Source organism: Gymnodraco acuticeps, unplaced genomic scaffold, assembly GCF_902827175.1.
Source record: "Gymnodraco acuticeps unplaced genomic scaffold, fGymAcu1.1, whole genome shotgun sequence".
In the NCBI taxonomy this organism is placed as follows: domain Eukaryota; kingdom Metazoa; phylum Chordata; class Actinopteri; order Perciformes; family Bathydraconidae; genus Gymnodraco; species Gymnodraco acuticeps.
In genome coordinates this window covers 3,397-15,648 of record NW_022991657.1, presented here as the reverse complement: position 1 = coordinate 15,648, position 12,252 = coordinate 3,397, and the positions used below count along the sequence as shown (strand labels likewise).

General features: G+C 49.8%; 1 protein-coding gene across 1 annotated transcript; it reads left to right on the top strand.

Moving 5' to 3' along the window:
• Positions 1-7,774: 7,774 nt before the first annotated feature.
• LOC117534387 lies at positions 7,775-10,512 on the top strand. Its single transcript, XM_034198572.1, has 2 exons — positions 7,775-10,036; positions 10,110-10,512. The coding sequence occupies exon 1, from the start codon at positions 8,120-8,122 to the stop codon at positions 9,764-9,766; it is 1,647 nt and encodes a 548-aa protein (XP_034054463.1). The 5' UTR covers positions 7,775-8,119; the 3' UTR covers positions 9,767-10,036; positions 10,110-10,512.
• The last annotated feature ends 1,740 nt before the right edge of the window (positions 10,513-12,252 follow it).

Here is a 12,252-nt window from a genome sequence, read left to right as displayed (position 1 = left end):
AAACAGAAGGAGTACGCTTTTTGTAGTGAATGGTCAAAATAGCCATAATGAACAGTTAGAAGTCTGTATAAATACAGAAGGAATGCGCTGTTTGTAATGAGTGGTCAAATTAGCCACAATAAACGGTAAGTAATCTACACAAAAGGAGTACGTTTTTTATGGAGATTTATATTAGATTTAGATAAGCAGCCAGAGCGGTTACGTTTAGAGGTCAAATAAAGGATAAGATGGTGCACTGTTTGATGGATACTAACTTAAGTTTAGGCATTAAGTCTAAGTGGTTAAGTTTAGGGGTAGGATTAAAGGTAAGGTGCTAGGGTTAGGGTTAGGGGTTAGGGTTAGGGGTTAGGGTTAGGGTTAGGGGTAGGGGTTAGGGGTTAGGGTTAGGGTTAGGGTTAGGGGTTAGGGGTTGGGGTTAGGGTTAGGGTTAGGGTTAGGGGTAGGGTTAGGGTTAGGGTTAGGTTCTGTGTTTGGAGATGCATAACATGGAATGCTTCCTGCCATTTGACACACTTCCTCACAATGGAATTGGTATGTCAGCTTCAAGGAAGGTGCGTGGATATAGTGGGATTAGCGGATTCTGGGTGACAGCCTGCTGATCCTCCTCGTCCCTGAGGTGCTGGAGAGCGCTCTCTGCCTGGGTGACAGCCTGCACGGCCTCTCACATGACTTTTACCCAGCTTCCAGACACTAATTACGGCGTGATTTAACCATGTGCATGGCCCTGGACCCAGCTCTCTCCTCCTTGCAAGTGCTGCTTCACAGCATGTGAGGTGCTGGAGAGAGCTCTCTGCCTGGGTGACAGCCTGCTGGTACTATCACATGACTTTTACCCAGCTTCCAGACACTAATTACGGCGTGATTTAACCATGTGCATGGCCCTGGACCCAGCTCTCTCCTCCTTGCAAGTGCTGCTTCACAGCATGTGAGGTGCTGGAGAGCGCTCTCTGCCTGGGTGACAGCCTGCTGGTACTCTCACATGACTTTTACCCAGCTTCCAGACACTAATTACGGCGTGATTTAACCATGTGCATGGCCCTGGACCCAGCTCTCTCCTCCTTGCAAGTGCTGCTTCACAGCATGTGAGGTGCTGGAGAGCGCTCTCTGCCTGGGTGACAGCCTGCACGGCCTCTCACATGACTTTACCCCAGCTTCCAGACACTAATTACGGCGTGATTTAACCATGTGCATGGCCCTGTATCCAGCTCTCTCCTCCTTGCAAGTGCTGCTTCACAGCATGTGAGGTGCTGGAGAGCGCTCTCTGCCTGGGTGACAGCCTGCTGGTCCTCCTAGTCCCTTTTACCCAGCATTCACACACTAATTCCTGGGTAAGAAAGCCATGTGCATCACCCTGGATCTCTGCCTGTGAGTGTGGGACCCTGCTTACAGCAGTGAACCTGCATGACAAACATATGAATCAGGCATTTCAACACTATTCACTATCATGGGGCTATATAAATCAAATTGCGGGTAATTAGGAGCACAATTGTACCTTTTACTATTTAAATGTATTTGTATTATATATGTTTTGGCTATTAAAGTGACATTTCTGGGTGACTTTGTCAGTTTATGGAGCTTAGTCCACAATTCCCGGAGGTTCTGGGCCGAATTTGGGAGCTCATCGGCGGCTTGCCAAGCACCCCCAGCCGTGGAAAGCAAAAAAAAGTAAATAAAACGGTCAATTACATGTTAAAATAATCAACAATGAAGTTCCTGTCCATTTCATGTACATTTCCTCGTGTCCATTTCATATACATTTGATGGGGGAGTCACATGTGGATGAAAGTGACCCAATTCCCGGAGGTTCTGGGCCGAATTTGGGAGCTCATCGGCGGCTTGCCAAGCACTCCCAGCCGTGGAAAGCAAAAAAAAGTAAATAAAACGGTCAATTACATGTTAAAATAATCAACAATGAAGTTCCTGTCCATTTCATGTACATTTCCTCGTGTCCATTTCATGTACATTTGATGGGGGAGTCACATGTGGATGAAAGTGACCCAATTCCCGGAGGTTCTGGGCCGAATTTGGGAGCTCATCGGCGGCTTGCCAAGCACTCCCAGCCGTGGAAAGCAAAAAAAAGTAAATAAAACGGTCAATTACATGTTAAAATAATCAACAATGAAGTTCCTGTCCATTTCATGTACATTTCCTCGTGTCCATTTCATGTACATTTGATGGGGGAGTCACATGTGGATGAAAGTGACCCAATTCCCGGAGGTTCTGGGCCGAATTTGGGAGCTCATCGGCGGCTTGCCAAGCACTCCCAGCCGTGGAAAGCAAAAAAAAGTAAATAAAACGGTCAATTACATGTTAAAATAATCAACAATGAAGTTCCTGTCCATTTTATGTACATTTCCTCGTGTCCATTTCATGTACATTTCCTCGTGTCCATTTCATGTACATTTCCTCGTGTCCATTTCATGTACATTTCCTCGTGTCCATTTCATGTACATTTCCTCGTGTCCATTTCATGTACATTTGATGGGGGAGTCACATGTGGATGAAATTGACCCAATTCCCGGAGGTTCCGGGCCGAATTTAGGAGCTCATATGCGGCCTGCCGTGCACCCCCACCCGTGGAAAGCAAAAAAAATAAAATAAAACGGTCAATTATATCTTAAATTCATCCAAAACTACGTTTTTAAAAATTCTCGAAAAACGGCTAAGTGCCAACGGGTGAGGGGACCAACCCTTCGGCGCTTCGGGCGGAAGCCCCGGAGACATTTCCACTGACCCGTTGCACTTTTCAACGGAGAGGGGAATTGAGACCTCCCCTCCTCCGTTAACAATTTTCATTCAACTTTTCCAAGCTACCTTCTGCACGAAATCGGAAACCCGGTTTTTGAGAGCACTTAGAAAAAAACGGCCTATTTCTCATGATGGGGAAATCATGGAGGAATGCGTCCGATGAGTGAGCACTTTGGATCGGATACAACGAGACACTATTTTCGGACACAATTGTTGCCCGGAGGACCCCCAATCACGGTTCTTACAAAACTTTAAGTTTTTGAACTGGCCTCTGGAGGAATGCAAGGGGAGTTTCGACGGAATAACGAGACACTATTTTCGGACACAATTGTTGCCTGGAGGACCCCCAATCACGGTTCTTACAAAACTTTAAGTATTTGAACTGGCCTCTGGATGAATGCAAGGGGAGTTTCGACGGAATAACGAGACACTATTTTCGGACACATTTTCACTATTTTAACCTCTTTCTCTGGTTCTTCCAAAAGTTAACTTTAACTTATTTTGCCTCTGGAGGAATGCAAGGGGAGTTGCCAGGGGACTCTACCTGCATTATGAGGCACTATTTTCGGACACATTTTCACCATTTTAACCCCTTTTCTGCGGTTCTTCCAAAAGTTAACTTGAACTTTTTCTGACTCTGGAGGAAGGTAGGGTGAGTTGTCAGGGGACTCTACCCGCCTTAGGAGGCACTATTCCCGGACACATTTTCACCATTTTCACCCCTTTTCTGCGGTTCTTCCAAAAGTTAACTTGAACTTTTTCTGACTCTGGAGGAAGGTGGGGTGAGTTGTCAGGGGACTCTACCCGCCTTAGGAGGCACTATTCCCGGACACATTTTCACCATTTTCACCCCTTTTCTGCGGTTCTTCCAAAAGTTAACTTGAACTTTTTCTGACTCTGGAGGAAGGTGGGGTGAGTTGTCAGGGGACTCTACCCGCCTTAGGAGGCACTATTCCCGGACACATTTTCACCATTTTCACCCCTTTTCTGCGGTTCTCCCAAAAGTTAAGTCAGACTTTTTTCCTGATTTCTCACTGATCGAATGGCAAACGCGACCCGCCATCGGAGGGCCTCCGCCGGCCCGGCCTCGTGCCGGTGCTCTGGCGGTCGGTTCCTCCGAACTGCGGGTTCGACTCTGATGGCCGGGAGGGTGTGCTGCGTGGGGGGTGGGTAACCCTGCGTGTCTCTTCCCTCCCGGGCCGCCCGATATGAAGCGTGACCGAGACGAACCGTCTGACTCAGGGGTCCCACCACGGGTCCCGCGGCGGGACGGAGGTTCCAGCCGCGGTGCGCCCGGCAAACACTGTCGTTTCTCGAACCCTCCATTGTTGCATAGCGGCCTTCGTCGGCTGCGGCATTCAGCAATTGGCCTTGCTCCGGGCACCGGTTCCCAAGGGGGCCAACGTTCGGTGGCTTCACATGATATAGGGTCGACCCTACTTCATCACAGGCTACCTATATGATCCTGCGTAAACAGAGCAACACTCGAGGGGAGGGCCCTGGCTGTTTCGGCAGCCTCCGCTCCTCTCTTCTCTCCCTACCCAAGGTGAGCTCGTGCTCCCGCTGTAAAAGGCAAATGCGCGGGCACCCCACCGCCACTCTCTCTGAGCCTGGCTCCCGAGCAGGGCGTTCTCCCCGGCAACCCGCCAGCAGATTAAAAACACCCACCTCTCCGCCTCTTCCGAGGGAACCGCGCGGGGGGGTCTGCTGGAGGCTCATGCCGGGTGCTCCGTCCTGCGTTTCACCCGGACCCGGCTCGAAAACTCGGAACTCGGAACTCGGACTCCAGCGCGGTGTGGCGGCCTCGCCCTGGCCGCCCACCGTGCGCCCTCCGGGGTACCTACTCTCATGCCCCCTCCCACCACGGGTCTGCTGTGTATCAGCGAATTTGACCCGCCATTGGAGGGCCTCTGCCGACCCGGCCTAGTGTCTGTGGCCTGGCGGTTGGTTCCTCCGAACTGTGGGTTCGACTCTGATGGCCGGGAGGGTGTGCTGCGTGCGGGTAACCCTGCGTGTCCGGATACATTTTATCCACCCAGACCCGGCTCGAAAACTCGGAACTCGGAACTCGGACTCCAGCGCGGTGTGGCGGCCTCGCCCTGGCCGCCCACCGTGCGCCCTCCGGGGTACCTACTCTCATGCCCCCTCCCACCACGGGTCTGCTGTGTATCAGCGAATTTGACCCGCCATTGGAGGGCCTCTGCCGACCCGGCCTAGTGTCTGTGGCCTGGCGGTTGGTTCCTCCGAACTGTGGGTTCGACTCTGATGGCCGGGAGGGTGTGCTGCGTGCGGGTAACCCTGCGTGTCCGGATACATTTTATCCACCCAGACCCGGCTCGAAAACTCGGAACTCGGACTCCAGCGCGGTGTGGCGGCCTCGCCCTGGCCGCCCACCGTGCGCCCTCCGGGGTACCTACTCTCATGCCCCCTCCCACCACGGGTCTGCTGTGTATCAGCGAATTTGACCCGCCATTGGAGGGTCTCTGCCGACCCGGCCTAGTGTCTGTGGCCTGGCGGTTGGTTCCTCCGAACTGTGGGTTCGACTCTGATGGCCGGGAGGGTGTGCTGCGTGCGGGTAACCCTGCGTGTCCGGATACATTTTATCCACCCAGACCCGGCTCGAAAACTCGACTCTGATGCCTTTCCGAACCGAAGCGTTACAGAGCCGAATCCTCAGGGGTCCCATTTTGCATGAATGATGGAAATAAACACAGACAGCTATTTTACAGGACTTGATTGGTAGGTGTATTTTCACTGCTTTTTGGAAATACACCAAATGTGTTTGAAGAAGAAGCTCATTAATGCCGATGTGATGTTGTCCAGAACATTACGGAGCTTCATTTAACCACATATATTACCAGGGGCACTGTACTGGAACCTCCCCACCTCTGCCGGGGCACTAAGTAAGGTCTTACTTGGATGTCCTTATGTGTTTAGTTAAAGTGCTGTGAATAAGGCCGACTATGGTCAGAGTGCTGTGAATAAGTCCGACTATGGAGTCCGATGTGCGGACTGTAAAGCACCGCAAAATACCCCCCCTTGTAGCTATCCAGGGCCATGAGAACATCCGGTACAGGAGGATGGTTGCTGCTGTGAATAAGTCCGACTATGGAGTCCGATGTGCGGACTGTAAAGCACCGCAAAATACCCCCCCTTGTAGCTATCCAGGGCCATGAGAACATCCGGTACAGGAGGATGGTTGCTGCTGTGAATAAGGCCGACTATGGAGTCCGATGTGCGGACTGTAAAGCACCGCAAAATACCCCCCCTTGTAGCTATCCAGGGCCATGAGAACATCCGGTACAGGAGGATGGTTGCTGCTGTGAATAAGGCCGACTATGGAGTCCGATGTGCGGACTGTAAAGCACCGCAAAATACCCCCCCTTGTAGGTAACCAGGGCCATGAGAACATCCGGTACAGGAGGATGGTTGCTGCTGTGAATAAGGCCGACTATGGAGTCCGATGTGCGGACTGTAAAGCACCGCAAAATAGACCCCCTTGTAGGTAACCAGGGCCATGAGAACATCCGGTACAGGAGGATGGTTGCTGCTGTGAATAAGGCCGACTATGGAGTCCGATGTGCGGACTGTAAAGCACCGCAAAATAGACCCCCTTATAGATAACCAGGGCCATGAGAACATCCGGTACAGGAGGATGGTTGCTGCTGTGAATAAGTCCGACTATGGAGTCCGATGTGCGGACTGTAAAGCACCGCAAAATAGACCCCCTTATAGATAACCAGGGCCATGAGAACATCCGGTACAGGAGGATGGTTGCTGCTGTGAATAAGTCCGACTATGGAGTCCGATGTGCGGACTGTAAAGCACCGCAAAATAGACCCCCTTATAGATAACCAGGGGCACGAGTTTCTTGAGGGTGTAATCATCTGGGTTTAGTCCGTGGGGGAGTGCTTAAGTTCGGGGGCCCGGGGTCCCAAGGTGCTCGAGGTTATGGAAGTACTTATGTCAGGGAGATATGCTGGAGGTCTGTAGTCCGTGTTTTGGGGCTCTGTGAGCGGCCAATAAAATGAAGTTCCTGTCCATTTCATGTACATTTCCTCGTGTCCATTTCATGTACATTTCCTCGTGTCCATTTCATGTACATTTCCTCGTGTCCATTTCATGTACATTTGATGGGGGATTCACATGTGGATGAAATTGACCCAATTCCCGGAGGATCCGGGCCGAATTTGGGAGCTCATATGCGGCCTGCCGTGCACCCCCACCCGTGGAAAGCAAAAAAAAGTAAATAAAACGGTCAATTATATCTTAAATTCATCAAAAACTACGTTTTTAAAAATTCTCGAAAAACGGCTAAGTGCCAACGGGTGAGGGGAGCAACCCTTTGGCGCTTCGGGCGGAAGCCCCGGAGACATTTCCACTGACCCGTTGCACTTTTCAACGGAGAGGGGAATTGAGACCTCCCCTCCTCCGTTAACAATTTTCATTCAACTTTTCCAAGCTACCTTCTGCACGAAATCGGAAACCCGGTTTTTGAGAGCACTTAGAAAAAAACGGGCTATTTCTGATGATGGGGAAATCATGGAGGAATGCGTCCGATGCGTGAGCACTTTGGATCGGATACAATTGTTGCATGAATGACCCCCATCATGGTTCTTACCAAACTTTAAGTATTGATTCCTCTGGAGGAATTCAAGGGGAGTTACCACGGAATAACGAGACACTATTTCCGGATTCATTTTATCCATTTTCACCCCTTTTCTGCGGTTCTTCCAAAAGTTAACTTGAACTTTTTCTGACTCTGGAGGAATGTAGTGTGAGTTGTCAGGGGACTCTACCCGCCTTATGATGCACTATTTTCGGATTCATTTTATCCATTTTCACCCCTTTTCTGCGGTTCTTCCAAAAGTTAACTTGAACTTTTTCTGACTCTGGAGGAATGTAGTGTGAGTTGTCAGGGGACTCTACCCGCCTTATGATGCACTATTTTCGGATACATTTTATCCATTTCACCGCTTTTCTACGGTTCTCCAAAAAGTTAACTTTGACTTTTTCTGACTCTGGAGGAATGTATGGTGAGTTGTCAGGGGACTCTACCCGCCTTATGAGGCACTATTTCCGGATACATTTTATCCATTTTCACCGCTTGTCTACAGTTCTTTCCAAAAGTTAACTTTAACTTTGTCTGACTCTGGAGGAATGCAAGGGGAGTATAAATTGGACTCTTCTTGCCGTTTGTCTTGTCAAAATTGAGGGGTGTGTTTGAGGGGAGGGCCTTGGTCCTCTCTTTTCTCCCTCCCCGAGACCAGCTTGTGCTCCCGCTGTAAAAGGCAAATGCGCGGGTACCCACTGCCACTCACCCTGAGCCTGGCTCCCGAGCAGGGCGTTCTCCCCGGCAACCCGCCAGCAGATGAAAAACACCCACCTCTCTGCCTCTTCCGAGGGACGAGGGAACCGCGCGGGGGGGTCTGCTGGAGGCTCCTGCCGGGTGCTCCGTCCTGCTTTTCACCGGGACCCGGCTCGAACACTCGGAACTCTGACTCCAGCGCGGTGTGGCGGCCTCGCCCTGACCGTCCACCGTGCGCCCTCCGGGTACCTGATTCCTCTGCCTCCTCCGGGGGCAGGTGCGATGGGTTCAATGCTTTCTTCCCCCGGGACGGAGCGCCCGGAAGGTACTGTTATCCCCACGTTGTCGTACCCAAAACTGTCTTGTGAAAATGTGAATGAAAAGCCCATATGCACTCTGTGTTCGAACACATTTAAATACGATATGCCTCCAAAGTGTCCGCTGTGCAAGAAGCCCTACCTAGCTCTGAGTAAGCACCTGAAAAACACGCACCGTGTGCACAACACCAAGGAGAGGAGCATCATTCTATCAATTGCAAATGGAAGGATCAATATAAGGTGCCATGCCTGTATTATTGTCGGATGCGAATATCACGGTACCAGACTTGACCGCCATCTAATCAAAGATCACAGAGAGCTATCCCCGGAGGAGGTACGTGTGGCCCTTCGTAAGATCAAGAAAAAAGTAGCAATGGATAAGCTACAGGCTCTCCGGCAAAGTATCCCTGCTATAGAAATGAGAACCGCTGTGGATGATGTATTTGATACAGATGAGGACGTTCTGGGACACCCTCCAGCCCTCTCCCCACATACGGTCTGTGAAAACCAGTACTGTCGGGAAACAAGTGCTGAGAGGGACATTCTTTTGAATGAGGTGAGGACCCTGCGCTACAAGCTGCAGAAGCAACTAAATACAAATCAACCGAGGGCCGAGACACACACTGAGTTTATTGAAGATGAATCAGTGGCTGTAGCTTCCTGCAGCACGACCACGGCTGAACAATCGGTCCCTCCCCATTTCTCCCCCGGGTCCTCTGGAAAGGGACGCGGGAATACAATGCGGAAGATCAAGCTACCTGGACTCATGGAGGAGTACATCAAAGCTTACGGGGAACATCTCAATGGAATCGACCCTACGCCAAAGCAGAGAGAAAATACAATTTCAAGGGTCAGCCGTATCAAAACATTCATCCTGTATATGATACACGATCGTACACTCATGTGCAATTGGCTGTTCCTTAGAGATGTGAAAAGGATCCGTTCCTGGCCCCAAAGCTTAATGGATTCTGGGAAGAAAGTCACAACGGCTGCCTTTTACCTGAAAAATGTGGCACATTTTGTGAATTACATGTGTGACGCACCATGTCCGTGGACCCGGATAAATCGACACGATTTGCGCTATATCACGCAAGAGGTGAAGTCCGGCCTGCGGTCCCTGAAGCGAAAGGTAGTGGTACACCAAATGGCTGTGAAGCGGAACAAAATAGACAATCTGCCATGCCAGGCAGACCTTTTGTCCTGCATGACTGCTGCTAAGAGGCGCATTCCAGAACTTCTTGAACAGATGGCAATCAATCCAACCAACGCAACACGTTACTTGCTTTATGGGTACATCACTCTCAATTGGAGCTGCCTCTACGGTCATCGCCCGGGTGTGTACGCCAACCTCACTAATGCTGAATTCATAGATGCGGGAAAACGGGGGAATTAATATGGCTATTTAATTCACGTCAAAGAACACAAGACGGCCAATGCGTTTGGGGAAGCGCAATTGCACCTGTCAAAACAGGAGTTCGATTGGATGAAGAGGTGGATGGAGATAAAACAATCCTTACCCTGTAGGCATAGCCAATTCTTCCTGTTCACAGAGGGGAGAGGACCCTCACAAAATTTAAGCCGCGACTTGAGAATGGCATGGAAAGATGTGGGGCTTCAAGGTACCATCACGTTCACAGAGCTCCGCACTGCCCTCGCTGACAATGTAAGTAGAATATAACATATTGTCTGGTTGCATCCCGCATGACACAAGTTACATCCACTAATTTTTTTTTCAGGCCAAGAAGTTCCATGAACCGGTGAACCGTAAAAAGCTATCCGACTTTATGTGCCACAATACGCATACTGCTGACAGGTTTTATGCATTCATGCCGGACATAAAGGAGGCTGCGGAGATACGCAACATGTTTACTGACTCATTGGTTGCAGCAGCTAAATCTGGAGCAGAAGCAGCGGTTCAAGCAGGAGCTGAAGCTGAAGAATCAGCCTCAGAAATAGACATTTGCTCAGGGGACACAAGCAGCTCTGATGAGGCCCTTAGCACCGTTATATACAATGACACCACAGAATTGTCGTCTTCCACAGACGAGGAATTAAATCGGGATTAAAGGAATAGTCAACAGTCGAGGAGAATGGAAGTGGACCAAAATGTACCGATTTTAGACATTCACGTGTGCAAATACCTGTATGTTAATGTTTCTATGTTCTATGTTGTATTTATGTGTTTAAATAAAGTCATTTTACCACAAAAAATAATTGTGAAACTCCTTCAAGGTCCCCAGGGGCATGTGGTTCTGGTGGGTGAGTTTAGTCCGAGTGAGGATGGCTCAAGTGTGGGAGGATGTGTAAGGCAGACGAGGGTAAAACAAGTTAAAGTGTGAACCTCCAGCAGGGCAGGTGGTGCTGCGGTGAATAAGTCCGACTATGGATGCCGATGTGCGGACGGTAAAGCACCGCAAAATACACCACCTTTAAGTATTACCAGGGCCATGAGAACATCCTCCACAGGAGGGTGGGTGGTGCTGCTGCTGTGAATAAGTCCGACTATGGAGTCTGATGGGCGGACTGTAAAGCACCGCAAAATAGACCCCCTTATAGGTTACCAGGGCCATGAGAACATCCTCCACAGGAGGGTGGGTGGTGCTGCTGTGAATAAGTCCGACTATGGAGTCTGATGGGCGGACTGTAAAGCACCGCAAAATAGACCCCCTTATAGGTTACCAGGGCCATGAGAACATCCTCCACAGGAGGGTGGGTGGTGCTGCTGTGAATAAGTCCGACTATGGAGTCTGATGGGCGGACTGTAAAGCACCGCAAAATAGACCCCCTTATAGGTTACCAGGGCCATGAGAACATCCTCCACAGGAGGGTGGGTGGTGCTGCTGTGAATAAGTCCGACTATGGAGTCTGATGGGCGGACTGTAAAGCACCGCAAAATACACCCCCTTATAGATTACCAGGGCCATGAGAACATCCTCCACAGGAGGGTGGGTGGTGCTGCTGTGAATAAGTCCGACTATGGAGTCTGATGGGCGGACTGTAAAGCACCGCAAAATAGACCCCCTTATAGGTTACCAGGGGCACGAGTTTCTTGAGGGTGAAATCATCTGGGTTTAGTCCGTGGGGGAGTGCTTAAGTTCGGGGGCCCGGGGTCCCAAGGTGCGCGAGGTTATGGAAGTACGCATGTCAGGTATATATGCTGGAGGTCTGTAGTCCGTGTTTTGGGTCTCTGTGAGGGGCCAAAGTGAGGTGGTTTTCCCGGTGTATGTCATGGAAGTCTGAGATAGCCTGTTTGCCCATGTCAAATCTTATTATGAGGCACTATTTTGGGATCCATTTTCACCATTTTAACCCCTTTCTCTGGTTCTTCCAACAGTTAACTTATACTTATTTAGCCTGTGGATGAATGCAAGGGTAGTTATCAGGGGACTCTACCTGCATTATGAGGCACTATTTCGGGATCCATTTGATCCATTTTAATCCCTTTCTCTGGTTCTTCCAAAAGTTAACTTATACTTATTTAGCCTGTGGAGGAATGCAAGGGTAGTTATCAGGGGACTCTACCTGCATTATGAGGCACTATTTCGGGATCCATTTGACCCATTTTAATTGTAAACTGAATTAAAACAGTCCCCACGCCCTTTGAAACTAATCTACCCACGTTTAGCATGCTATTTTCGGTTACAAATGGTATCTTATCACCATTGATGTGCCTGTATTTAACAACAAAAAGCTTACAGCACCGGGTATTCCCAGGCGGTCTCCCATCCAAGTACTGACCCGGCCCGACCCTGCTTAGCTTCCGAGATCGGACGAGATCGGGCGCGCTTTTTTTTAATTTTTTTTATTATAATCGTTTAAAAAACATAACAAGTACACAGTTACATTTTAAAAACTTTCATTATTGTCCACCTTACCAGT